Consider the following 27,505-nt stretch of genomic DNA (forward strand, 5'->3'; position numbering starts at 1 on the left):
TGTACGGTTAGAAAACAAGTCATACTAAGCCAATTCAGGCCGTACGGATGGTTAGAGGCAAGTGGGTGACTGCACAAAATGTTCATACATAGGTATAGACTGTTGATGGTAGATTAGATGAATTGGGAAGCCGTACGAATATGAGAAGGGAGTGTGAAGGGTGTTGCTCGAGGTGGAAGCCATACAGTATGGAAACACAACAATGCACACAGAACGTTAATGGAAAACACTGAAGATCTTGAACACTAAAAATACCTGAACAAGTATGGAAGAACATTCACTAGATTGATAAGAATTGCAAATAATGAGAGCACTCCAATTTGCTAGAGATAGAATCGAACACCGACGGAATAGGGTGAGGGATGAATCCCATCGAAACTGTGCAAGCCAAATAGGGAAGGTCTTTCACTTCTGAAATGGCGAACAATGCCGAACTCCAACAGGAATCCGCTGTGCGGAAAGATGTAATCCAAAACATACCTACAGACTACCTATAGCCGTGCTTAAATACCCATCGGGAAACCATTTCGAGGGTGTACAAAGATAGCCGACGATGACACAAACTATGAAGACAAAATAAAATGGGTCCGAGATAAATTAAATCAATCAGCCCGTTACAAAGTTTAATTAAATACGATTATTTTATGACGGGGACATTACAACGATAAATCAACTTCTCGTGAGAAGTTCTAGGTAGCGAGAAAACTTGAGATTTTATCGTCAATTTGAGGGCATTTTGCACTTCTCGTGGTGAGAAGATGGCGATATATTGTTAATTTCTCTCGATAACTTGCAGTCTTATGACAGGCGACGTCCAGTAAATACCTGCGCACAAAAAATGTCATTTTATTGTTTTGTTTGTTGCGTTTAGCATCTTGGGTGGAGGAGAAGGGTTTTGGATAGTGACAGTGAGCACGATGATAGTGAGGATTAGGATGATGAGGAGTCATTGCCAGGTCCAACACCAACAGCACCACAGACGAGTACTACGGCTAGAGCTGCTAGAGCCCCTCCCTCTCCCATAGTTTTTACTAGAACTACTGGGATGGGGAAGAGGAAGATGTAGACTAGTTTCATATTGAACTTGACATTTGTATTTGCTTATATTTTGATAGAGACAATTCGATATTTACTATTTGTAGCTTGTTTCAGAGTTCAGAGTCTGTGACTACATCGACATTTTGCATGAGGATGCGATTTTGTTACTTATTGCATTTATATATATCTAGGTCAGCTTGATTGGTTTGTTTACTCATTTATTGACTCAATACATGCATCTACTTATTGAATTTTGTGAAAAAATGCATTTTTAATTAAATTAAAATCATTTAATTTTTTTTTGATATTTTCCCGAGAAGTTGCTGATTTCTCTTCGATATTTGTCGAGGATTTTTTTTTGGCCTCGCCGAGATGTGGCAGAGAACGAGAAGTTGAACTATGGTCCTACGTGGTTACTGGTGACTCTGTCTTAAAAAATATGGTAAGGAAAATGCCCATGTGGCTTCGCATGTTATATTTCTAAAATCTATAATTCCATACTTTTGGAGATAATAAGAAGCCCACTTTCTGTTCTTGCAAATTGTTGTTGTTTCTCTTTTTTTGTTATGTGTTTGTGGTATCAAGGGAAATGACCTTCATTAAGTTGTAGAATCTAGGGCTCAATGCAAAGGCAAGTAGATGCAAAGGGGCGATCATTTTTTTACATCTCTGTACCACGATTACCTGTAGCTTCTTGAAGAACTTTTCATCAAGATATTCCTCTTTCCTATTTATTCATATACCTCACCCAAGCTTTCTCCAAAAGGGATAGCTATTTAACATTTTCTTCTAATTTGCCTTAAGTCACTTAATCAAATAAGTTAAAATAAAGCTATAGGTAAAAATTACTTTATTGGACAGCTTTAACTGATTAATTTAATTTACTCCCCAATATTGCACAATTAGCCAATGAGAATTAAATAGGTTAAATGTGTCACCTTCAACTGCTATTTGAAATGGTATATTTAACATAAGGCTAGTGTGGAAATGCCTACAATATTGACAAGCACCCCTTCATAATCCGACAATTGATTCTAAAAGCAATTTGTGGTTAATATCAGCCTATAAACATTTAGAAGTATTAATACCAACTAGATTGTGAGCATAAGTGGTATATAGGTAGTTAGAGGGGCCTTCAACAATGTCCAAAATTTTTCCTACGTAGTTATAGGTGACTTCAAAACAAAAGTCAAACAAGAATTGGAATTGGAGATTGGGGAGTCTAACCTATACGTGCGCAATAGTGAACGATTCAAAGGTTAGGTTGAAAGTTGGATGCTATGACCCGAGTGTGAGCATATGCTTGTTGTAACTCCAAAGGTAATCAGAGATAATAGTGCTGCTTACAAAATATTATAAAAAACTAGCACAACAAAAAGGAAACTATGTTGTAGGTAATCATAGAAAATAGTATTGTAGGTCATAGGGTTTAGGAATTTGGTGATCAGCTTGGAAGGAGAGGAACAAGATATCTCTTAGGGGGTGACCATAGAAAATAGTATTGTAGGTCATAGGGTTTACGAATTTGGTGATCAGCTTGGAAGGAGAGGAACAAGATATCTCTTAGGGGGTGACCATCTTGTAGAGTCTTTTTACTCTAATTAGCTTTTTTTCCATAGAAGTTAGTTCCTATACTAGCTTCGTTCTATAATTGAGAAAAGGAACTCTCTACACGGATTATGTCACAACTTGTTGGTATTTGTGTTAGAAATTAGCATTTATGTGGTATTTAAATTAGTATTATAATTAAGTATTGTAATATTAATTTGTTGAGGAACAACCTATTATTGGTCACTTGGTCTGTTGGAATAATATGTAGGTTAATAACTTGTTGGAACAACTTGTCTATGAAAAGAAAGTTGCTATGGGAGGTTTCCTAGAATATAGGAAATGAAAATTCTAGACATTTGAGGGTGCAGCCCAATATCTGGTTTCATTTTATTTTATTTTTGTTTAAAGGAAGTGTAGAAAAATAACTCGGTTTTAAAACTTGACCTTTTCTACCCTTCATTTGTGACATAGAAAGGGGATTCTCATTGTGTTTATTCCTTAGTCCAGAGTACCATTAGCAGGAGTGCATTGAAGAGTAGTCAGTCATGTTGAGAGGGTAGGGGTGCACTAGGGTGAATCAGCATAACATCAAACTTTTACTTTTCAAAACTTAATCCTTCAATACTTTATCATCCACACATACAATATCTGACAAGTAGGAACAAAAGAACACATGATTTATGTGGAAACCCTTGCTAGAGTAAACCGTTGTAAAATATTACTTTTGTATTAGAAACTTCTTGCAATCTTTGTAGCACCAATCTGTATGAGACACCAATCCCCTTTAGATGATTTGTAGGCATGACGACATTGGAGCCTCCAATCCCACAACTAAGCACCAATTGAACGAGAGACACCAATCTCTTTGAATACAAGGTACCAGTCTCCAGAAGGTTGATGTGATTAATACTTGATCTTCTTTTTTAGTAGTATCCAAGTCTCCACAATTCCTGCTAAAAAATGCCTCCTTGAAATATCGCCAATAGATATTTACCCAATTTTTACCTCAAGATAATTCATAGAACATAAACATATGTTATTTCATTATACAATAGCAATACAATAACTTGCATTCAAAGGTCCAATCTTAAACACAATTTTACAGTCTGATTCGAATACTAGGAAAGAATCTGTAAGCACACGCGAGACACTTGATGTGACGTCTCCACGGACAATGGGTTTGCGTCCACTGTTTACCAGTACGAGGATTTACATCCTCATGCTTACACGGCAGGGTGACTTGGCTGACACGCCTAGGTGACTTGGTTGATTTTTTTTGCCTTTGTAGTTACATAATTGATGTATGTGATTAAATTACCTTCTATTTCATGAAGTTATTGTGTCTTTAATCTTTATTCATTAATGGGTGCATGGAATTAATTTAAATCCAAAAAAATCTCTAAATTTCAAGGGTTTTATCACTTTTTCGAGTCACTGTTGTGTCATAGGCGAATCCGAGCCGGGTCATGAGTCGAGTTACCCTTGGCGAGTCCGAGTCTCGTTACTTTGGTTCAGAGGGACTTTGAATGGTTGAGTAGACTAGTCTAAGGAAGTATGTGGAGAGATCCTAGGCAAAGCATTGGGCTTTCTAGGAGGGAAGTCTAACAAAGAAGACTAGGTTTTTGATTACTAGTTGGATGAGTTCAACCTTGTAAGCTTGGAGTCTTACAAAGATCAGCTATACCTTGGAGGAGAAGTTGATCCCAAGGATCTTGGAGATCTTAATTAAGAAGAAAACCTAAAGCATTGGATGGTTAGAGCAATCAAAGGAGTATTTGGAGTGAAGAAAACCTAGGATACCTAAAGTCCTCTTCATCAAAGTGGTATCAGAGCCAACTTTAGTTGGTACATGTCTGATGAAGAAGGAAGTCAAGGGAGCCAAGAAACTGACAGTATGCCACCCAAAGCAATGAGCGAGGGTGCCATTGTAGACTTGGTCAAAGACCTATTGGCCAAGGCTAATCAGGTAGAGACAAAGAGCAAGAAAAAAATTACAAAATAGGGAGATGAAAGTGATGAGGAAGATGAAGAAGGCCTCACAGGGGAGACAATAGATAGTAAAGAGGAGGTGGACCAAGACAAGGTGTTCTTGGAAGCCTTCAAGTCTTTCAACAAGGACAGTATGGACCACATTCCTTATTACAATGGAAGCTTGAATGGAGATGAGTTGCTAGAATGGTTAGAAGCTATGGACAACCAATTTGACTATAAAGAGGTCGAAGAGGAGAAAAGAGTCAGCTATGCTAAAGCTAGGTTCAAGGGATCAGCCTTAGTATGGTGGAACGTGATGCAAGATGATAGGCTAGCAGTAGGGAAGAAGAAAACTGTTTCATGGGAAAGAATGAAGATCAGAATTAAGGCTTAGTTCTTGCTTACTGATTATGAGATTCAGATGTATCAGAAGTTGCAGAATCTAAGGTAGAGGGACATGACAATAAATGCCTACACTGAGGAGTTCAATAGGTCGAGTCTCAAGGCTAGGAGAGAAGAAGAAGAAGTGGAGGAGGTAGCAAGGTACCTAAACGGTTTAAGACAGGGGATCGAAGATGAAATTGCAATGTTGGCCCCTGATAGCATGCACAAGTGTTTCCAAATGGCACTAAGAGAAGAGGATAAAGCTAAGAGGAGGAATGAGGCTTATCAAACGGGAGAAGGCAATAACAATAGAGGATTTAGAGGAAGAGGCAATTTTGGAAGAGGGCAAGGTCCTAGTAAGCCTGATGAAGGACAATTAGCTGAAAGTAGTGGTGGTAACCAGTATAGGGGAATCTTCCAAAGGGGAGGATACAGAGGAAGAGGGTCTCCAAGAGGTAGATTTCAGTCCCAAGGAAGGTCTAACTCAGTCTTTACTGATAGGTGTTATAACTGCAACCAAGTAGGACATAGAATGGGTAGGTGTCCTGAAAAGGCTAGTTCTTGTTCAATGGGGAAAGGAGAAATCAATTGGTTCAAGAGGATTACACACAAAGTGTTACTTCTCCTATTTCCAAGGCAAGGCCAGTAGTGGATGGAGAGAACCTAATGCTAAGGGGAGTTTTGTTAAAGATGCCGAGTGTTGCAGAGCCTCCACAAAGGAAGAATTTATTCAAGACAACTTGTAGGTCCTATGGGAAAATTTGCAAAGTAATAGTGGACTTAGGATCCACTAAGAATATTGTGTCTACTTAGATGGTGGATAAACTAAAGCTAAGGAGGATACCTCATGCCACTCCCTATAAGGTTTAATGGCTGAACAAAGGGCAGTAGATGATGGTGGAAACAAAGTGTGGTTGAATTTGAGATTGGTGAATATAAAGACAAGGTCTTATGTGACATCATGCCAATGGATGCATGCCACCTACTCCTAGGATGTCCATGGGAGTATGATGTTAAAGCTATCCATGATGGTGAGCACAATACCTATTTGATCACAAATCAGGGCAAGAAATTCCAAATGGATCCATTGCAAGAACCTAGTAGGGAGAAGCATGTCAGAAGCAATGTTGTTGAGTGGGAAAGAGTTTCTCAAGGCTATTAAGAAGGAGAAAGGTGTTTGTTGTGCAATAGTAGTGAAGCCAAAGGAGGAGACCAAGGAGAAAGCTAATATGCCACTAGAGGTACAAGCATTGTTGGAAAGTTACTGTGACATGGTAGATAATGGGTTTCCAAGTGCATTGCCACCTATGAGGGATGTGAGCCATCAAATTGACCTTATAGGTAGAGAAAATTTGCCAAACAAAGCAGCCTACAAGATGACACCAAGTCAAAATGCAGAGATAGCAAGGCAGGTCCAAGATTTGTTGGATAAAGACTTGATAAGGAAAAGTTTAAACCAATGTGCTGTACCTACAGTACTTGCACCTAAAAAGGATGGGACATGGAGGATGTGTATGGACTCCAAGGCCATAAACACAATCACAATCAGATATAGGTTTCCAATGCCTCAAATAGAAGATCTAATGGGCAATTTAGGAGATTCTTGTTACTTTTCCAAGGTGGATTTGAAATCAGGATATCACCAAATAAGAGTAAGGCCTGGTGATGAGTGGAAGACAACATTTAAAACAAATGAAGGGATCTATGAATGGCTTGTTATGCCTTTTGGCTTAAGAAATGCACCTAGCACATTCATGAGGCTCATGAATGAAGTACTAGCAGATTTCATTGGTAAGTTTGTAATTGTTTACCTTGATAACATTTTGTTATTTAGTAGGTCCAAGGAGGAGCACTTTGAAGCATTTGGAGATGGTCTTGAGGAGGTTACATCAAGAGAAGCTGATGATCAATCAAGAAAAATGTGAGTTTATGAAGACTGAATTAGTTTACCTTGGTTTTGTGGTTGCTAATGGATGTATAAAGATGGACCCTGATAAAGTTAAGTCAATCTTGGAATGGCCTACACCTAGGTCCATAGGAGATGTTAGGAGTTTCCATGGTTTGGCCTCCTATTATAGGAAATTTGCAAGTAACTTCATTCATGTATGTGCCCCTATCCTCAACACCATTAAAGGTGGGATCAAATGTCATTTTAAATGGATAGTAGTAGCAGACCAAGGATTTGAGATGTTGAAAAAGAGAATTGTAGAGCTACCAACCCCTAGATTTCCTAACTTCAACATGTTGTTTGTGCTGGAGTGTGATGCTAGCAAATTGGCAATTGGAGTTGTACTAAGCCAAGGACACCCTGTGCCATTTTTGTTAGAAAAATTGAATGAGGCTAAACAAAAATATTCTACCTATGACTTGGGGTTATATGCTATGGTGCAAGCTCTTAAGAAATGGAGACACTATCTCTTACCTAGAGAATTTGTGGTCTACACTGATAATCATGCTCTGAGTTTCTTGAATGGGCAAGACAAACTGAATCAAAGGCACCTAAAGTGGGTAAAATCATTGCAAGCCTATACGTTTGTTATCAAGCATAAGAAAGGGTTAGTAACAAGGTAGCTGATGCTCTGAGTAGAAGGGTCTTATCCATACAAGAAATATAACTACAGAGCATAGGGATGGATGATTTGAAGGACCTATACAAAGGGGACAATGATTTCAGAGAAGCCTATGAGGCATGCATGTAATTCCAATAGGGATTCAAGGTACAATTCAATGAATTTGTATACCTCAATGCTCAATGAGGGAGAGTATTGTGAAGGAGAAACACCATGGCAGTTTAGGAGGACACTTTGGAGTGGATAAAACTCTAGAACAAGTTAATAGGCATTACTACTGGCCTAAGATCTAGTCTGATATCAAAAATTTTGTGGAACAGTGCCAAATCTGTCAAAGAGCTAAGGGAGAGAGTAGCAACAATGGGTTGTATCAACCACTTACCATACCCCAAAGGCCTTAGGAGTGCCTTAGAATGGATTTTGTGTTGGGTTTTCCAAAGATAGCAAGGGGAAATGATAGTGTTTTTGTGGTAGTGGACTGTTTCAGCAAGATGGCACATTTTATTCCTTGTAAAAAAACCAATGATGTATCTCAAATTGCAGGCCTGTTCTTTAGGGACATTGTGAGAATTCATGGATTGCCTCTGAATATTGTAAGTGAAAGGGATAGTAAGTTTGTAGGTCACTTTTGGAGGACCTTGTGGAAGAAACTTGGTACAAATCTGTCCTTCTCTTCAGCCTACCCTCCTCAGTCAGATGGTCAAATAGAGGTGGTGAATAGGTCACTGGGGAATTTGCTAAGATGTTTAACCAACCAGCATGGCTAGTCATTGGATTACATAATAGGGCAAGCTGAATTTGCCTATAATGACTCTAATAGGAGTACTGGCAAAGCCCTTTTGAAATAGTATATGGTGCTCATCCTATAGGGATTCCAGAGCTCAGAGACCTCATCTTATCAAACAAAAGGAGTGCTCAAGGGGAGACATTTGCAAAGTAGATGAAGGAACTTCGTGATCAAGTCTCCAAAACTTTGCAAAAGCTGGTAGAGAAATACAAGGCCAAAGCTGATCAAACAAGAAGAGATTTGCAGTTCAAGGTAGGGGATCTAGTCCATGCTTACCTTAGAAAAGAGAGGCTACCCAAGGGTCAGCCAACTAAGCTACTCATGAAGAAGATAGGCCCATTGAAGATTTTGCACACATATGGCACGAATGCCTATGAGGTGGAGCTACCTCCTGATTAGGAATCTCACCAATCTTCAATGTTTGTGATTTGTATCCTTACAAGGGGCCACCTTTAGAATTAGGTCAATTCACCCTTGGAGCTTTGGAGGATGCTGATTGGGTGAAACACTTACCTACTCCTACACCTATGAAGTCGGACAATATTTTGGACTCTAAAGTCCTTAGGAAGACTAGAAAGGGTAACTACAAAGAGCACCTCATCAAGTGGCAGGGACTATCTAATTCTGAGGCTACTTGGATGATTGAGGTAGACATTCTGAAACATGGGGTCACCATTGCAGACCTCCTAACTCAAGTCCCTTGAGTTTTTGTCCAAGGGGAGTATTGTGCAGGGCACCTCCCTTGTTGATGCTTTTAGATGTTATTGGGGGTTGGTTGAGATGTTTTTAGGTGTGTTGAATAAATCACAATTGGTTGAGATCTATGGTGGATCAATCATATGTTGTAAGAGCCTACAGTGGTAACTAGGGGAAAAGTTGCCATTTTGGCTTAGAATAGAGGAATGGTGTTAGTTTGGGGTAGGATGAGTTTGAGGGGTGATATAGGACTCTATGGATGTTTTCTAGAGTCAAGATGCTCACACTCAACCATTGAGTTGTCAAATTGGGCTAAAATACTCATTGTGCAAAAGTTGCTAAGCAATTTTGAAAAGTTACTCAAGAAACTTTGACAACTTTGCAAGTATAGAGCAACTTTTTGGTTAGATTGGTTATAACCACCCATGCTTGAGATATAAGCATGGATTTGATACTTGGAGAAGGTTAATTGAAGTTTTGATTGCATTTCATGTTTTATGCACTTTTGTACCTATTGTGACTGTATTCCCTAGAACAATATTGTTTCTCTGAGGCTGTACGAACTGTACTTATTGGTGTGGTAGATCAGGATTCATGGAAATGTAGAGGACTTTACTAAGTTTCATTTAAGTTAAATAGTTTGCTTTGTAGTTGTAGTTGTGTATAGTTAGGAGTTTTGGTAGCTTGCTATTTGTACAGAGCAATCACAATGTTGTTTGTAAAAAAATGGCTTTAACCTAAGAACCCATTGGTGGAATTGATTGAAACCATGGGGGAAGTAGGGTTAGAGGTTGTAAATAATGTTTTTGCTTTCATTTCTATTTTTGCAAAGGTTTTCCATGGCCAAACTGGAAACCCTATGGCTGACTATTAAGAGTAGGTGAGCCAGGACAGGGACAATAGTGCTTTGGCATGTGTGCCCATAGCCTTGTGGAAAAGGTTGACAGTTATTTGTGGAAGCTCTAGATGGTCTCCTAGCAGGATTTGGAGGTGGAAGGAGTAGAACTTAAAGTTGAAGGGCATTTTAGCAATTGTTTATGCTCACTGGTCAAAGACCTAATTAATAGGCTTAAAACTAGGGCTTGGTTGAAATAGGTGTTATGGGTGCATTCAAAATTCAAGCTTTTGGAATTTGATAGTGTTCACAAGTACCTTAGAGATTCTCAAGGTCTTGTGTGGGGTCATTTGAAGAAATTGGGATTTTTACCATCAAACAGTGAAGATAGGCCTAATAGGCCTTGGAGCAATTGGGCCTCCTAGTGAATTTGAAACCCATTAGGTTGGTGAGGGGTCTAGAAGTGTGGGTGAAGGTTCAGAGGGACTCTAAATGGTTGAGTAGATTAGTAAGAGTCCAAGGAAGTATGTGGAGAGATCCTAGGCAAAGGATTGGGCTTTCTAGGAGGGAAGTCTAATGAAGAAGGCTAGGTTTTTGAGGACTAGTTGGACCGGCTCAACCTTGTAAGCTTGGAGTCTTACCAAGATCAACTATATCTTGGAGGAGAAGTTGATCCCAAGGATCTTGGAGATGCTAATTAAGAAGGAAACCTAAACCATTGGATGGTTAGGGCAATCAAAGGAGTATTGGAGTGAAGAAAACCTAGGATACCTAAAGTCCTTTGCATCAAGTACGCACAAATCAACAACAAGCCAATCTCTTTCTAGTCTCTTTTGAGCGTTCCTATAGAGATCCTCAACCATCTGGTGAGTGCTGTCATAACATACCAAAGATGCCACAACCTTGTCTTCACTAACCTTCAACTGGGTCTTTAAGGTCTGCATTGTTTACTGTACAGGGTAAAAGGATACTTAATGCATGTAGTATAGTAAGATATAACACAAAACATATACTTTATTCATATATGCAACATGCTTATACAATAACTCCAAATGATGTTTTATGATGCCTCCAAAGTCCATTCCGGACAGTGTACATTAAGCTTCCCGAATGGGGGACTCAACCATCATGCGCCCTTTCAAATATTATTCTACTCGTTGGCTACAGTATAGAATTTACCGACAACGTGCATCTCATTATTGTCATGTTGAAGCGGCTCATCGTCTTGTAGTCTCATCTTGGATTGTTCCTCTAAATTTATATCATGTGTATAAGAAAGATATGGTTCATCACACAAAGACTTAAGCATGCTATTACTTCGAGTACAATCGGCCTCATCAACATGTTTGTCAAAGTTAGCCTCCAAATCACCAACGTAGAAACTTGTATGTTCCTTATCCACAGCTGAAATCATCTTATCTACATTTTTCCCTGCACTGGTCTAAATTTCTTTTGCCTCTTCGTTATTACGATTCCCACAAATACGATCGGGTGTACTAGTGTCCTCACATGTGGAGAAAATTTGTTTCTTGCCTCATAGGGATTACTTTAACTTGTAAGTCCTTCGAGTTGTTTACTATCAACTGCAAAACTTTCTTCAACACCACATCATTGTAGGCTGGTGTAGGAGATGATATTCGTATAATCTCATTGAGACAAGAAGCAACTACAAGGTTAACCGATTTATTTGGATGCTCCATAAACCTGGGTTGGACCAAAGTCACCATTGACGGTTGTAATGCCCAATTTAAAAGTCTACAATTTGCCTGCTCTACATTGGTCAAATAAGTTTCTAACTCTTCCAATTTGGAAAGAACATCATTTGAAGATTCCATTTGTTCTAATTGCAACTCAAGTACGTCTACCTGACCCAATTGTTTTTCTTTCTGCAAGTTTCTCAGTTGTTCACTATTAAAGGTGTCATTGAATACTTTTGAGAAAACCCTATGTTTCATATTTTCCATTTTCGAGAAGATTTTTTGGGAGCAGCTATGTAAGGCTGATATTTTGTATTTCTGACTTCTTAGATTGATCACTAAAGGAATTGCCCTTTTTGCCTCTAAAAATTTCCTTCCTTGTGAAGAAAATCAAACAGTTCTTGTTACCTCTAAGATTGTGAATGTTTATCTACTAACATAGTCTTGACTTTACTTTGCAACAATTTAGGAAATATTAACACCATGAACTGAAAGATTGTCACAGCTGCCAACAAATACCACAAGTTCTGCAATATAAGTTTCTTTGAGTTAAAATAATTGGATATTCCAATCATCTCCTGTTGGGAATAGCTTGCTAGCCGTTCCTAGTAAAGATAATCTTAAGTTAAAAGAGTTCAGATTTGGCATAGGAGATGGTCCTTGTTACTACCCAAATGGAAGCTGAAGATTTTGAAAGATCTACTGCCTATATTTCTCTGTACAAATTACTGTCTGTGTCCTTTGTGATGCTTGAAAGATACTCATCAAGGAAATCTTTGTGACTAAAATGCACACCTCTAAGGTTCCTCCTTGCACTCACAACTATCCGCCTAGTCCCAAAGACATATGATTATTGATTTGAATGAAAAATATCAAATTGGTGCAATTTGGAATCAACTTTATATATAATTCTTCCTACTCAATAACACTTGCCCAGATTTGTCTCCAACAATGGTTGACGGATTTCCAAACTGATGCCAACTGTTGCTAATCAACTCAGGAGTCACTACAATTTCTTTCCTCGATAGCAAATAAATTGTTTGAATATGTGTGCAGTTCTGAGGATGTCCTCCAAGACGATTTTGCTAGAATGCGAAAGAACTCCACCAGTCACAAGTTCTCACGATGAGGAGTATAACAGAGTTGCCACAAGCAATTCAAAATCATCCATTAATAAGGTTCAAGGCCCCCCCAAAATTTATTAACACAATTTAATTTCCTAACAGCAGGTTATATTTTCCTTTTTCCAGTTAAAAGGATGTTTTAACCAAAGAAATAACAACTAGAAACAGTGTCTTTGAGTGTTATTCAACCCAAACTTTATAATTTTCAAAGTGTTGGTTCCGACTTAGGAAAATATTCATAGCCCTTTATTTTATTTTTCTCCCTCTGCCAGAATATTCCAAGACTATAGTTGGGTTTGGTTTAATACGACAAAATTTTAATACTACACTAAAAGTATTGATTCCCCTAACACATCTTTATCCATCATTTGCGCTTCTTGCAATATGAGAACCCGATGCCATGTATACACACCTAGTGTTTGCCTTTTGCGAATTTGTAATGACAAAGCATATTCTTCCAGTGACGTTTCTTCTGCATACAATACTAGTTACCAAACATCCTATTAGCAAATATTCTTACCATTAGAGATGTTACGTTTCCTTCTATAAATGTTTGTTCCCCAATTTGCATGGATTGCAAGATGTCGTTACGACTAGAATGGTAGTATTCCTTTCACAACAGCCATGGTAACGGTTTCTCTATTTGACTTTGGTGTTACAATTAGTGTGCTTCTCGACTCGTGACTCTGATTATGGTAACCACAAGTATTCCTTCTATTTGCATTAGGGGAACTAAAATTCGTCCTTTGTTATACCTTGATCGGCAAAACTTCCTTGGCTACCGTTACTCCAAAACTTAGCAATTCATACAAATGCTTTCCTAGCATTGCCGCTTAATCTTGTTGATAAAGAACCAGAAATCTGTAATAATTATTTGTTTCTAGAATCTCTCATCATACAGTTTAGACATGCATTAGTTCCAACTTCTTAGAATAAATAAGAGTAAGCAATATCCATACCTCTGAAACTATAGAGGCAGTGGCACATAAAATCATTGGTAATAGCAGAGAGGGAGCTGCTACAAACATATGTAATTATCAGTGATACCAATAGTATATCAGCAAAGATCACTATGACATCTTACACCTCTATGATTTCATCTACAACCGATAAGCATCGAGGATATAACAGCAACAGAATCAACAGCAATGTTAGTGAAATATCCCCAATTATTTATTGTTAACTTTCCGAATTTTCTTGGTTGTAACTTTCAACTGTGACATTGCAGATAGGCATCTCTAATTCCCCGCAACTGCACCTTTCAAGAACACCATACCATCGATATTTTCTTTGCTTATGCACAAACAAATTCCTTCACCTGGGTAGATGAGAAGCTCCACAGACTGTACAGAGGGCATCAAAATTTGTCTTTCAATACAATGGTTTGCAGTGTTACTTTTACCCAATAATGTTTTCAAATTTTATTGAGTGCTTGAAAATTTTCTTCCCAACTTCAAAATAAAAAGCCAAACTATGAAAGTTCTGTCATTCCCAACCAATCATGAACAAACCACAGATTTGCCTTCCTAGGTCTAGATGTCTAGATGTAAACACTTCAATTTCTTGACTTCACAGGTTGGCAAGATAAATGGCTCTGATACCACTGAAATATCTCCAATAGATATTTACCCGATTTTTACCTCGATAATTCTTAGAACATAAACATATGTTATTGCATTATACAACAGCAATACAACAACTTGCATTCAAAGATCTAATCTTAAACACAATTTTACAATCAAATTGGAATACTATGAAAGAACCTGTAAGCACACATGAGGCACCTAATGTGATGTTTCCACGGACAATGGGTTTGCGTCCGCTGTCTACCAACACAAGGGTTTATGTCCTCATCCTGGATGAAACCTGAAGCTTTCCAAATAACTCGTGCAAGAGAGAAATTGAAGTCTGAATGAATGAGTCTCTCTCTTTTTAATCCTCAAAGCTGTGACTCTTCGACTCCCTTATTGTCCTTTCGTCTTATCCCTCTGTGTCACCTTTAGCCCACTTTATAATATTAAATTGACCTATTATAGTTTTAATTCATGCTCTCATAGCCAATTTTAATATTATACGAATATGTCTTTAAATTTCCTAATGTCCCAAAAAGGGGACATGACACTCTTAAAAGCTGCTTATATTCTTCAATATATTTGCTAATAGGTTTGCAATAAATCATCTTAAAATCTGCTCATGATCTTCAATATTTTATGCAATAATTCACCTTAAAGTCTACTCATATCTTCAATAATTTTTGATGATAAGGTCTACTCTAAATCTGTTCTAGATGAGAATAATATTCAATGAATGCTTGATCAAAGAAATCCCTAATGATTGTTTTTTCATACATGCAAATGTGCCCCTAGAGGGGATGCAATCCACAATGCTGGTCGGCCAAGTTCAGATTTAATTATTTTATTTCAATCTTATTTGCTTGCTTAAAGTGGATGCCTAAACCCAGTGGGGTTGGCCATAACCAGAAGAATTTAATTTAATTTATTTGCAGCACCCAAACTCAGCAACTCTTCAGGGTTCTTCCCTCTTGAAATAATATTGAAATCTTAGTTACTGGGCATTGCCCTTAAGGTGTCCCAAAAGTTAAAACTGTGCCAGGTACACCCAGGTATGGGTTTGCTTGGGGTTATGCCTGGGTAGGTATCCAGGAGACTATAATGTCAAGCATACCCGAGAGTGTGTGAAGCCAAAAAGTAACAATTTTTTATTTTAATTTTTGATTTTGTTTTACATAAAATGCCCCCTTATTTTGTTCCCTTCACTCTATTTTCTCATCCTGCTCTTGCGATACAGTTGTTTTAAACAATTGATACTTCTATTATATCACTGTGTGTGAACAACTCTATTTTTCCTGTTATTGCAAATTGAAAGATATGGCATATGCACATTGTTTGGTTCATCTCTTTTAGTTCTTACATTACATATTCTATTCATCTGTGATTCTGCGATCTGTAATATCTGAGAATATATACCATTTGAATTATCCATTTTGTGGGACATTACTTGTAACATTTGAAAATTTATACCATTTGAATTATCCATTTTGTGGGAGATTACTTGTAACATCTGAAAATTTATACCATTTGAATTATCAGTTTTGTGAGACATTCCTTTTAACATCTGAAGTATGTGCTGATGGGAATAAAATTAGCTTGAGCTAGTACACAATTTAGAGAAAGTACACAGACTTGCTTCTCCACATTTTCATCAAGAAATGAAGCACTAAAACCAGTGGAAGTCAACTTCTAATCATCGCTTTGTGCTTTCCAGTGACCACTAGAAGACAGCATAGGGAATTTGCCTTCTTCAACTATTTGGGTTAGCATTGATGCACATTCATATGTTTTTTGACTAACCTAAAATGTTGCCTCCAATTTACATCCATTCAACATAGCATTGATTTGATTTGAGGATCATAAGCCCCTAATTTTCATGCATATCATTGGTGCCCCGCAAGGCCACCTTCACTCCCAAATCCCCACTAGTTGGTGGAATCTCTTGTTATATAAGAAATTTGTTCACAATGAGGGGGTCTAGTAGTGGATGGGGTCTGGGAGTGGATACCAAAATCAAGAACTTAGACAACTAAAATTATCACTGTTAAATACCAATTGATAAAGATAAATATTAAATACTTAGCTATCAATTATCGGGTGCCATAAAATATTATCTTAATTTCTACCATTTTGGCATTTGGCAATGATCAATGATGAAGTATCATGCTATTCAATGTATTTAGTTCTACTATTCTGTACATTTGTTTAATATATATAATAAATAAAATTGCCTGTACCCATGTATCTGGTTCTCATTTCTGTCCATGCTTGTACCCATACTGGTGACTTAGATTTCAATGCATTTTTACTATCCATAATTGGTTTGGCTCCAAGAGAGGGGTTGGTCACAACAAGAAAAATAATATTTTGCAATATTGAACCCAAAACTAAATATGCAATTTATCTCCTTCATGCTTGATGGCATCTCAATGGTAGTGCTGTAAATTTAGCACAAGCTAAGCTCCTTCAAATATGCAATGAAATGCTCTTTGACATCAATGACAATAGTCCAACATGCATAAGGGACACCTTCATTCATTAAATCGTGGGCACATTGGGTGCAGTGAATGCTCATATGCAAGTCTGGATTCATTCCCAGTTGGTACGTTGGGATTAGCCTGTGATCTGAGCTTCAAAGGCAACAATATTAGCCAATCATTCTTGGTGGGGATATTGAAAGTTGCCTATGATCGGAGCTTCAATGGCAGCATTATGAACCATTCTTTTAGGTTGACTTTAGCATTTACATGGACGAATACACTAATAGCAACGTGCTGGAACCTGCAAATCATTGTTTGACTGGGTGCATGACTTAAATGCCACTGTGTAAGGAAAAATAAGCAAGGAAGCTAGGACTTTGCTCTACCTTGCTATTGCATGGCTACACTGCACCATTTCATAGCTCAGAAAAATAAAATGTAAATATCTTTGGACTGATCTTTATCTCAGAACTATAGCATTCACTATTGCATCTCAGATATTAAATATTCAAGGGTTTATATCTGCATATTGTTTCTTTACATCAGTGGTTTATCATATTGTACAGTTAATGAATGTATACGATTGTATTTTATTCCCTGCAATAATTTCAGTTTGAAAGTTGGAAAGTACATTACTATTAAGAGCATATTTTATTTAAAATGCAATAACAAAAACTAAAAATTGCAAACAAAAAATACAGTGAAAGGAAACCATTGAACAAATTAGAAAATTATATAAACAAGATTTTACGGTCAGTGGACAAGGGAAGAGTAATTTTTGGAAAAAGTGGAAAAAAATTGGGCTTGTGATTTTACGTTATTGTTTTAAAACACTCTTGAACTGTGATTTTATCTTGAATTCTATCTTCTTCAAAGTTTTCTTAATACATGATCATTCCATTTTGGGGTCATGAGGTGACTTGATGACCTTAACAAGATATCCTTCTTTAATATCACTTTGTAAGTTATTGGTGGAGAGATCTTCTGATGTCAAATTCTACTACTTTTGGATGATAATGCCATTAACATCATTGTAATAAGCATTTTGTGATTTGCATACTTACTATATTTATTATCTCTAGTGTCTATATGTCTAGCAACATTGTGTGTGATATTACATGCCTTATGGTAGTATGAATGGTGGTATTGATATCTGACTGGCATGTGTTGCTTGGTCTGTAGTTTGACTGAAATTTATTGTTTTACTAAACTGCATGTGTATTTGCCTAGAAATATGTAATTTTAAGGCATTAGTCAATTTTATGATGCAAGTTTCTTCTCTTTGTTTTCAAGATTGCAATTGTACACTTTGGTGGTTTTATAAATATATTTTTATTTATTTTTTAAGCTTAGCGAGTCCTACAAACTTCTGCAATGTGGATGATTTTCTTTATTACAACCTTCTGAAGTGTTTCCAGTCTTCTGTGGACAGCTGTCTTTCAGGGTATGGACAGTTGATATGCAGAACATACTAAATACAAGAAAGCATGGTGATCTGGCTTTCCAAGATAAAGATTTTGGAGTTGCTATACTGTGGTATAATCGAGTATGTATATCCTCATTTGTTTAAAGTGATAGAGTAACAGAAAAAAGCAGCTGCATTAATATATTGAGCAATGTGCTTTCATTTTAATAACATCTGAAGCTTTATTGAACTAAAATGTCTAACAATTAGGATTCTGTAACTGAGTTCATAAACTAGAGGTTATAGAATTTATATTTAAATGCTAATAAGTAAATGGAGCCAGTATGTATCTTCTGTAAAATGAAAATCTGAACATATTGAAGCATGCAAAGAAAACTACAATTGTGCACCTCATTGATGCTTATATAGTTGTCCTCATAGTAGCAAAAATTTTTCTCAGGAGTAACTTGGAAAACGAAGACATTAATTTTTTCTTTTAAACCAACATTTAATTTGATAATGATTTGAGTTGGGGAAATTGAAATTTGATTTGTTTTGGCAAAATAACTTGTGGAAAATTTAAAAACTCTGCAAAAGTGAGCAATATGACTGAAATGCATGTTTCATGGACAAAAATTGCAATCCCTTAATAAATTTATGGTTGTATAGGTACCAATGGTTTTTGATTTCATCACTATGAAAAATGCATCCACAAATCAGGAAACGTGGCTATCCAAAATTCAGATTACTGCTTTGGATGAACCTGAATTAATTTTGATTATTTTATGATTTCTCCACCACAGTACTTGTCACCATAGATATTCCCCCATTGTTGGCAGCTTTTTTGTAAGATTTCCTTAGTGCTGCACATTTTCTATTTCCTTCTCTTTTCAGACACCATTTTCAGGATACCTCGTCTAAGTTATCCCTCTTGGACTCTCTTGTTTGGCCAACTGTTCTTTATGGCTCAGTGGTTTTGGGGCCTTCTCTCTTTGGATCTAACTGGGCCTCGATCGGGTGGGTTCAGACATTGTTGTTACACAGCATCAGTAGATGTCACAAGTTCACTCCTCATAGTATCATATTTGCTGAGTTTGGTGCTCATCGCTTCAGTCTTGCAACCATATTCTATTTGATCTGGTTTCTTCATCACCTACATGGTTTTGCGGACTTGGCTGGTGATCGTGATAGATACTCCTACCTAGCATATTGTTCTTCTATTGCTACTGCGAGTTCAGAATCTAGCTCTCATGCTCATTGCTGGTATGCTCAGGCATCTTCTCTACTGAGCTCGATAGAGATTGATATTGATTGTCTCCCTTCTTATCAGTTCTCATTAAATGCCCCTGCTCATCTCCTCCCCTCTCGACAGGAGTTAAATGAGCATGTCAGACTTGATATCTACAGATAGTATATTACCACCACATGGACTAATCCTCAGGGTTGCTTATGGCCGAGGATGGCTTTCTATGCGGAGCAACTTTCAGAGATCAGTAATGGGATTATTGTTCGTCCTAGTTACTTATCTCGTCAGTGGTGTCTAGTTTTTAATCTTCAAGAGGCTACTTTTCTTCGTGACAATACTTTATAGTCACTACTTCCTCACCGGTATACCTTTGCTCATCTTTTTACTGCCTTTTTCACACCTTTCTCCTTTGCTCGGTATGAAAAGATTATCTAGTTCTACCAATTCTACTGACCATTCATGATCTATCAGACCCTGCAATGGTTTCTTGCGTCAGCAACACCCTTCCACGAGTACACAGAGACAGTACAGGGCTCCTCCTTGCTCATAGTCTTATCCTTCTGTGACCGATTTCTTTTTACCAAGAAAAAACTCCTAGTCTTTCCTTGGCCTCTCTTCTTGGTTCTTGTTATTTGCTTTTCTCAGACACCGTTTGGTACTCTTGCTGTTGTCAGCTATCTAGTTGTAAACTCTCAGTCCCATAGACCTTTTGTTTTTGTTGGACATTAATAATTTTATCTTATCTCATCTTATCTTTGGTATAATGGGAGATACATGTTGATCTTGTTCCTACATTTCTTTTGGGTTGTTTATGCATCTTTTTTTACTCACTTTAGAGATAACTATTTTCTTTTTGTGTTCCCATTATGATTAGGAATATTTCTCATTGAGCATGCCCAAGCTCTCTAGGCCATGCAAGTAGTAAAGGATGTGGTATGTAGGTAATAAAGACTTTGGCAAGTAAAAATCATGGTTCTTCAAATTATTGATTTGTTGAAGGGCTTGCAAGAGATTCATCTTTGTCACAATAAATATGGATCATTATTATTGTATTGGACCTTTGAAGCTTTTATAGACCAGACTTGGAGATGTTGACTTTCCCTGCTTGTTTACCACGGGCAATGATTTGTGCTCCCAATTATAGACGATCCGATTGTCACCCCCGACCACTACATCTGCTTAATAAGGCAGATTGTATTTTTCATTCCCTCTATAATCAAGACAGGAATATTAATCTTCTTTTGAACAAATCAAATGAGATTCACAAAGGGACACCAACCTTCCAAAGTTTGGTCCCCCAATTAATTAAATATTATAATAAAGTTGCCCCACCCCGCCACAATATAATATGATAATTATTTTATTATTATTATATAATAATATGATAATCAAGGTTGCATGGGTACTGGGTTACTTGGGTACTTTGGATATGAGTATGAGTGTGGGTATAACTGTTTTTCAAAATAAGGAATGGGGGCACGTGGGTATGTCTAGTTTTTTAAAATATAATTTTGATATTTTATAGAATATCTGAAAATATGAGTCATGAGTCATCATGCCGAGCTTTCAAAACAAGAGTTCTGAAAATATGAGTGATGAGTCATAATATATATGCTGAATATTTAAACTTTAGATGCATAGCAAAATATGGACAAGAAAATCATAAATCATATAATGACATGCTTTTTAATGATAAACTTCTAGTTCTAACTTGAACAATGAAAATCAGAAAAGTTTAGTATTTTACTATTAGTCAATATTATATTGAAGTTTCAAACAGATTACATATTGAATTAAGCTAGATAAACAGCAAGCTGATATGCAAATGAAAAATTGAAACAAAAATCAGACATCTTAATCTACGTGGCAGTTTTTTAACATTTTGCAAAGGGACAAATTTGTGAGCTGACATGGTGTTTCTGGCTGCAACGTATGTACCCAGCCAAGTACTCGGTACATGTACCATGGGTCTAGGTGTGTGTACTTGTGCCACCTTGATAATAATTGTATATTATAATATAATTATAATATATCATATAATACAATAATCTAATAATTAAATATTGTTATAATTATTGTATTATTAATAACAATAATCAATATAATTATTGTATCACAATAAATATTTTTATTACAACCTTTATGTTAACTACGATAACATTAATACTCCCTCTTAGTTGTTGAGTAACATGGATCATTTTCTGCAAATGTACTAACATTGCCATTGTAATTGATATATTCCAAATGCAGATTTGAAGACTCATAAATATGAGAGAAGACATGTCTCATGAAGAGACATGTCTCTATGGTTAATCATAATTAGTTAATATATTAATAATATAAATAGCCATATGTATAATATATATAAGAATAGTTATTTAATGATGATTTTCCATCAAGAATATATCGCATGATCGAATCAATCCAACTGCAACTACAAAATTAACATAACTAGGAGGAATCCTTCTCGATAACTTTAGAGTTACAATGTCTAACTTGGCTAGTCTCAGAGGGTGGCTCCATGATGTCTGTTCCCATGAATTCAAAAGCAAATGACCACAAGTGCTCATAATGGAATTACTCAATGTGATGTCGTCATGATGTGCAGCATGGCTACTCTTAGAGGGTAAACATGCACAAACATGAAATTTCTTCCGTGACATCCACCATACCTACTCGCAATGGGTGGATTTATACTCGTAGAGGATGGAAAAGGTCTTAGACCTCAAACTTCTCCTAGAGAAGAGTGCATTACCACCTTGCCTACTCGCAGAGGGTGGCTTCACCTACCTGTAGAGCTTGGACAATGAGGTCTTGCACCTCAAACTTCTCAGAGAATAATGCATCACCACCATGCCTACTCGTAGAGGGTGATTCCATCATACCTACTTGTAGAGGGTGGACAATAAGGGCTTGTACCTCATACTTCTCCTAGAGAAGAATGTATTACCACCATGTTTACTTGCAGAGGGTGGAAGATATACCTCAGTGTAGCACTGATGTTGAGACTCCCTCTCAACCAGAGCTTCATTCTCCACAATTCCATGTTTCTCTTGGAAGTATGTGAACTTCACTTGAGCAAGAGGGTTGGTGAGAACATTTTCTGTCTGAACATCAGTGCTAATGTATCTCAATTGAATACCTTTCCTATGCACCATATCTTCAATATGATCTTCACATGCTTTGACGTGTCATGAAATACCAAGTATCCATCTATTCAAGAATATCTGTGTGTCCGCATAAAGGCTTTTTGACTTACACACCTAGGACCATCCAATGAATCATAGTCCTCTACCACAATTTCCTGATCACTAAAGAAGCCATCACAACATGGCCTATTCCCTTTGGTTCAATATGACCAAGATCTTCAGAAATCAAATGAAGTAGATCCTCTAGCTGCTCCCTATGAAGCTCAAGTTCTGACCTCTTGACACTTCATCCAAGGATGCCTCTAATGGATTGTCAGACTCCCTTTGAATGTTAATTCTTCCTCTATGAAGAATTTGATCACAATTTGTATAGATTCTTCCCCCTTGAGAGATGTCTCAAGGATAACATGGGCAGGTCCCTCTCCTATTTGAAGACAATCATCCTACTATCATGTCCAGCAACATTTAGGTTCTTCTCAGGATGTACCGCAAGGATCTAGAGTCTATCATTCACCTTACAAAATGTTTGAAAACTTGTATGCTTTGCATATCTAGACTTATAATGCATTTACCACAATGTCTTCTGGATTCAGACATAATGTTTGCACATGGAATATTATGTGCATTGTTAATTTTTGACCTACAAGAAGATATAGAAATATAAATGCAAGACAAGTGCACAACACAATCAAAATATCCTGGGAAAAACAAACAACCCAGCCCACCGAAAATGTTCCTTTTATTGAAGTTTGCAGTAGAATCAAATACAATGCCTTAGTTTCTTAAAATTCAGAGATAGAATATATGAATTCACTGAAATAAAACCGATATGAAGATCGCTGCAAAGCTTATGCAGAGTACCTAATCAAATTTTCATTAAGAAACAGAGCTGTAAATGTATAAATTACTGATGATCATGAATACTTCAGACATGAAGCCACCACACACAGAAGAACTCAAACAGGAAGAGACCACATAAGCAAAATAACCCTTTTAATCAAATATGTTGGAGAGAAAGGAAAGCGATGGAACCAATTCATAACTCCTACAAGATAAAATCTTTAGAGTCCATGCACTATCATGGTCTCTTAATAATATGAAGTATGCCATCCATGGTAGCATAAGTAAATAAATCTGACTTGGAAAATACATATGATGAGAGAGAGTCGATACTGAATAAAGCAACATGAGCTGGCTCCACGACATCACCCATGGGCAAGTCGGATATGCAAGTGACATGCTATTTAAATATGTTGAAAACCATTGAAGATAACAGGAGATATAAGGAACAGACTACCTTGAAGCAAGATAACAAAAATTATAAAATCGGCTACCACGGGAAGGAATACTAACAACCCTAGTGACAATGAAAAGAGGACCATTGGGTGCTTTGATTGTTTCAACAAAATTAAAGGTAATGGAAGGTTGAAGTTGAGGTCTAGGTTGAACATGTTTAACTTGATTAAAAGTATGATTGACTTCAACTTTCCCATCATAAGCAATGTTTGTAGGAGAAGGAGGTTCCTTAGTAGTGTTGGTTGAATGAGATGGCAAAGGATTAGTGTAGATTTGCAAAGTCTGATTAGGAGGTGCAACTGAATTATTTCCATGATTAATATCAACATCAACAAATATAGGATTAGAATCAATAAGCTCTTGCACCACATTCTTCAAAGAAAGATATCCTTAAGTATCATGACTGGTTTGGTGATGGAATTGACAGAAAGATTTGGGATCAAAGAATTGTGAAGGTGGTTTAGATGGGTCAATTGGTTTGATAAGAGGAAGTTCCATCATGTTTGCTTTCATTAACTTCAAAATCACATTATGCAAAGATTCAGAAAGTGGAGTAAAAGTACGAGAAGGCTTGAAAACAAAGAACAAAGGATCCACACCTTTGGATACTACTACCACTTGTTTATCTATAGTGCTGGATGATTAGTTGATTTTGATAGACTTGTTAGGTTTATGAGATGTTGGAATTGCATGCAGCACAACTCTTATGTATGGAAACATGAACCATTTGAGTGTTTCTCTCAAATTGACTCACTTGAAGTTGATAACAATGAAACACTGCAAACAATTGTGAGAAGGAAGAGAACTTAGTAAGTAGTAAGGAGAACCTTATCCCTAATGTCTTTTTGTAAATTAGAAACAAAATATGCCATATATCAATATTAGGATTAGGATAAAAAATCTAAGCATGCAAATTCTTAAATCTACCAATGAAGTCACTAACTTTTTCTTTTACACCTTGTTTACAATGCACCAAATCTAGTAACATGGATCTTTTCTACAAATGTACTAATATGGCCATTGTAATTGATATATTTCAAATGCAGACTTAGATCTCATATAAATATGAGAGGAGACATGTCTCATGAAGAGACATGTCTTTAAGGTTTTAATCATCATTTAATTTATATATTTAATAATAATAATTTGTATAATATATATGTATTAATATATAATATAATATATATTATATACTATAATATATATAATAATATATATTATTATTACATGAATATGTATATATAGAAAGTGATGATTTACCAATAACAACAATGTATCTTAGATCAAATTAATTCGACTGAAGACACAACTTTAACACTCTATCTTAGCTAGGGAGGATTTATATAACATGTTATGCTCTCAAGAATATGAAGAGATATTATTTCAGTATGATATTCAATTCACTATGAGGCTAAATATCTCAACACTCCCTCTTTAGCAAAGAGAGAATTAAAATAATTATAATACAAGATTTGAACACCACCTTAAGTGTGGTCTATGGTAGATTCAAGTTATTGTGTCTAGCAAGATCCAGCCTGAAGAATCATTACAAATTGATTTTCATGGTGTCCGGCAAAATCCGGTCCGAAGAACCATGATAGCACTTGCTCCAACACATATTGGTCTTAGGGGATAGACCAACTATTGATAAGGTTGTCACCTTACAATAGTTACCTTAGGTGGTTGCAAAAGCATCCCTACAATGATTTCTTGGTTCAAATTCCATTATATGTGGATTTTAATTTCTATAGTAAATTCATTGATAGTGTTTTAAGTTCTTAATTAAGAAATTTTGTTTCATTGTTTTTAACTGTCAATCTCTTTCATATGAACGAAATTGATTTAACTGTCTTCTTATGAAAATGAAGTAATAACTATGTTTCTTTGAGTATGTTTGTTGTTAATTAAGACCCGAGAAAAGTGAATGTTACAAAAGAATACCATGATAATCTACTAGCAAGTCACCAAGGTTATTTCAGAACTTATAAACAAGGGAAAAATACTCTTGGAAGGGACTTAATAAACACATAGTGAAATATGCTCAAGAATGTATGACATGTCACTGAAACAAAACATAGAAAACATATCCAATTGGCCTCCTTCAACATCTTTCTATATTGAATGAATAGTGGGGTAGTATCTCTATGGATTTCACAACAGGGATTCCTTAAGTTCAACGAAAAAATTGTATATATGTAGCTGTGGATTCTCTAACCAAGCTCATTCATTTCATGGCCATATCCATAGAATACAAGGCACCTCAAGTAGCTGAAGTCTTCTTTAATCAAGTGTTTAGATTACATGGCCAAGAAAGATCATTAGCAGTAGAGGAGACTGATTGATTAGCCAAATTTGGCAAGAGCTCCTCTTTGATAGGAATTGGATTGACAATTTGACACCCAACACAAGTTATCACCCCCAAATCAATGGTCAAACTTAAATTGTTTGTTGATGAAATAGCATCAGTCGGATTATATATGATTTGATGAATATATGTTGATATCTTAAATATGTCATTCCAAGAATATCATATTGAGATGATATCTCTCTATAATCCTCCCTAGCTAAGAGGGAGTGTTAATGTTGTAGCTTTAGTTGAGTTGAATTGATCTAGAGTTAATTCCCAATGGTTATTGGTTTTTGATTAATCATCAATTAGACAAATATCTATCTATCTATCTATATATATTTAAAATTGTTAATAATGTCTAATGAAATTTACTTACCATAACCAATATTAATTAACATAGAGACATGTCTCTTCTACTTCTATTCATATTCATTTAGATCTACACTTGGAAAACACATAACATATAGATAGTGCCATTACATTTGCACTGATCATAAAAATCAACATGGTATCAGAGCAAGGCTGCAAATGCAAAAAGGACCTAGAAACCAATCAGACATAGGACAAAGAGAAATGTAATGGAGAAGGAAATGTATTATTTTTATTGATTGTAGAAGACACATCAAAGTAAGAATGTTCTTAATGTTCTTTATATTGTATCGGGTTAAATAATTGTAGAGCCCTATTTGAGTGGTATTGAAGTAACAGTTCCTACCGAGGAATGTCGAGACCTCCCAAAACATGGTGTCTTTCATATCAAATAAGCTGATTAAATTAATGGAGGCATGATAGAGTCTGTGTAATGAAGTGAATTTATGCTTCCTAAATTTGAAATATGTTTAGTAAATCATTATTTTTCTTGGTAATCGATGTATGAGTAGTTGAAGATAATACAATCAGAAGTCCTTCCTATAATTGTGGAATACCTTGAAGAACCATAATGATATTTTGAAGTCCATTGTAGCTAATTTTTCTCATATTGGTTTGATGGAATGGTTATATGGTTGATTTTGATGATAATGTAATGGAGGAGAATCCGGTATGAAGGGGGAATGTAGACATGTAAGCTATATGCTTATGCTAACATAATGATAATACATTTGTATGAATTTTGATGCAAATGGTAATACTTTTGTCTATGTCTCAATGGTAGATATTCGGATGCTCACATTTCAATCTCATGATTATGTTGTTCTTTGCAATCATCAAGGTTGGATATCACTACCATATATGTTTTAAGGAGGAGATGCAATGTGAAGGAGGTCACATCATAGTGTCTTAACTCCACTAGCACTAAATAAATAATATAGAGGGAGTAAGAATCTAAAGGATTTAATCTATATGAAGGTTGACGA

The 27,505-nt window shown here is 36.3% G+C and overlaps 2 protein-coding genes across 9 annotated transcripts in view; both read left to right on the plus strand.

The window, feature by feature from the left end:
• LOC149537245 (serine/threonine-protein kinase BSK1-like) overlaps positions 1-27,505 on the plus strand; it is a 380,772-nt gene that overhangs the window by 40,938 nt on the left and 312,329 nt on the right. The window lies entirely within an intron of this gene.
• The window catches only part of LOC149537246 (serine/threonine-protein kinase BSK1-like), a 99,525-nt gene that overhangs the window by 40,885 nt on the left and 31,135 nt on the right, over positions 1-27,505 (plus strand). For 6 of the 7 annotated variants that reach the window (XM_089807486.1, XM_089807490.1, XM_089807488.1 and 3 more), the window contains one exon: positions 18,137-18,250. The exons of the other annotated variant lie outside the window; for it this stretch is intronic. In XM_089807486.1, coding sequence (XP_089663612.1) covers positions 18,137-18,250 — 114 coding nt within the window. The remainder of the gene's footprint in view (positions 1-18,136; positions 18,251-27,505) is intronic. 7 annotated transcript variants of the gene reach the window in all.

The sequence above is a fragment of the Cupressus sempervirens genome, chromosome 10 (genome assembly GCF_028749045.1).
Source record: "Cupressus sempervirens isolate cs-2001-9-10 chromosome 10, ASM2874904v1, whole genome shotgun sequence".
Lineage (NCBI taxonomy): Eukaryota > Viridiplantae > Streptophyta > Pinopsida > Cupressales > Cupressaceae > Cupressus > Cupressus sempervirens.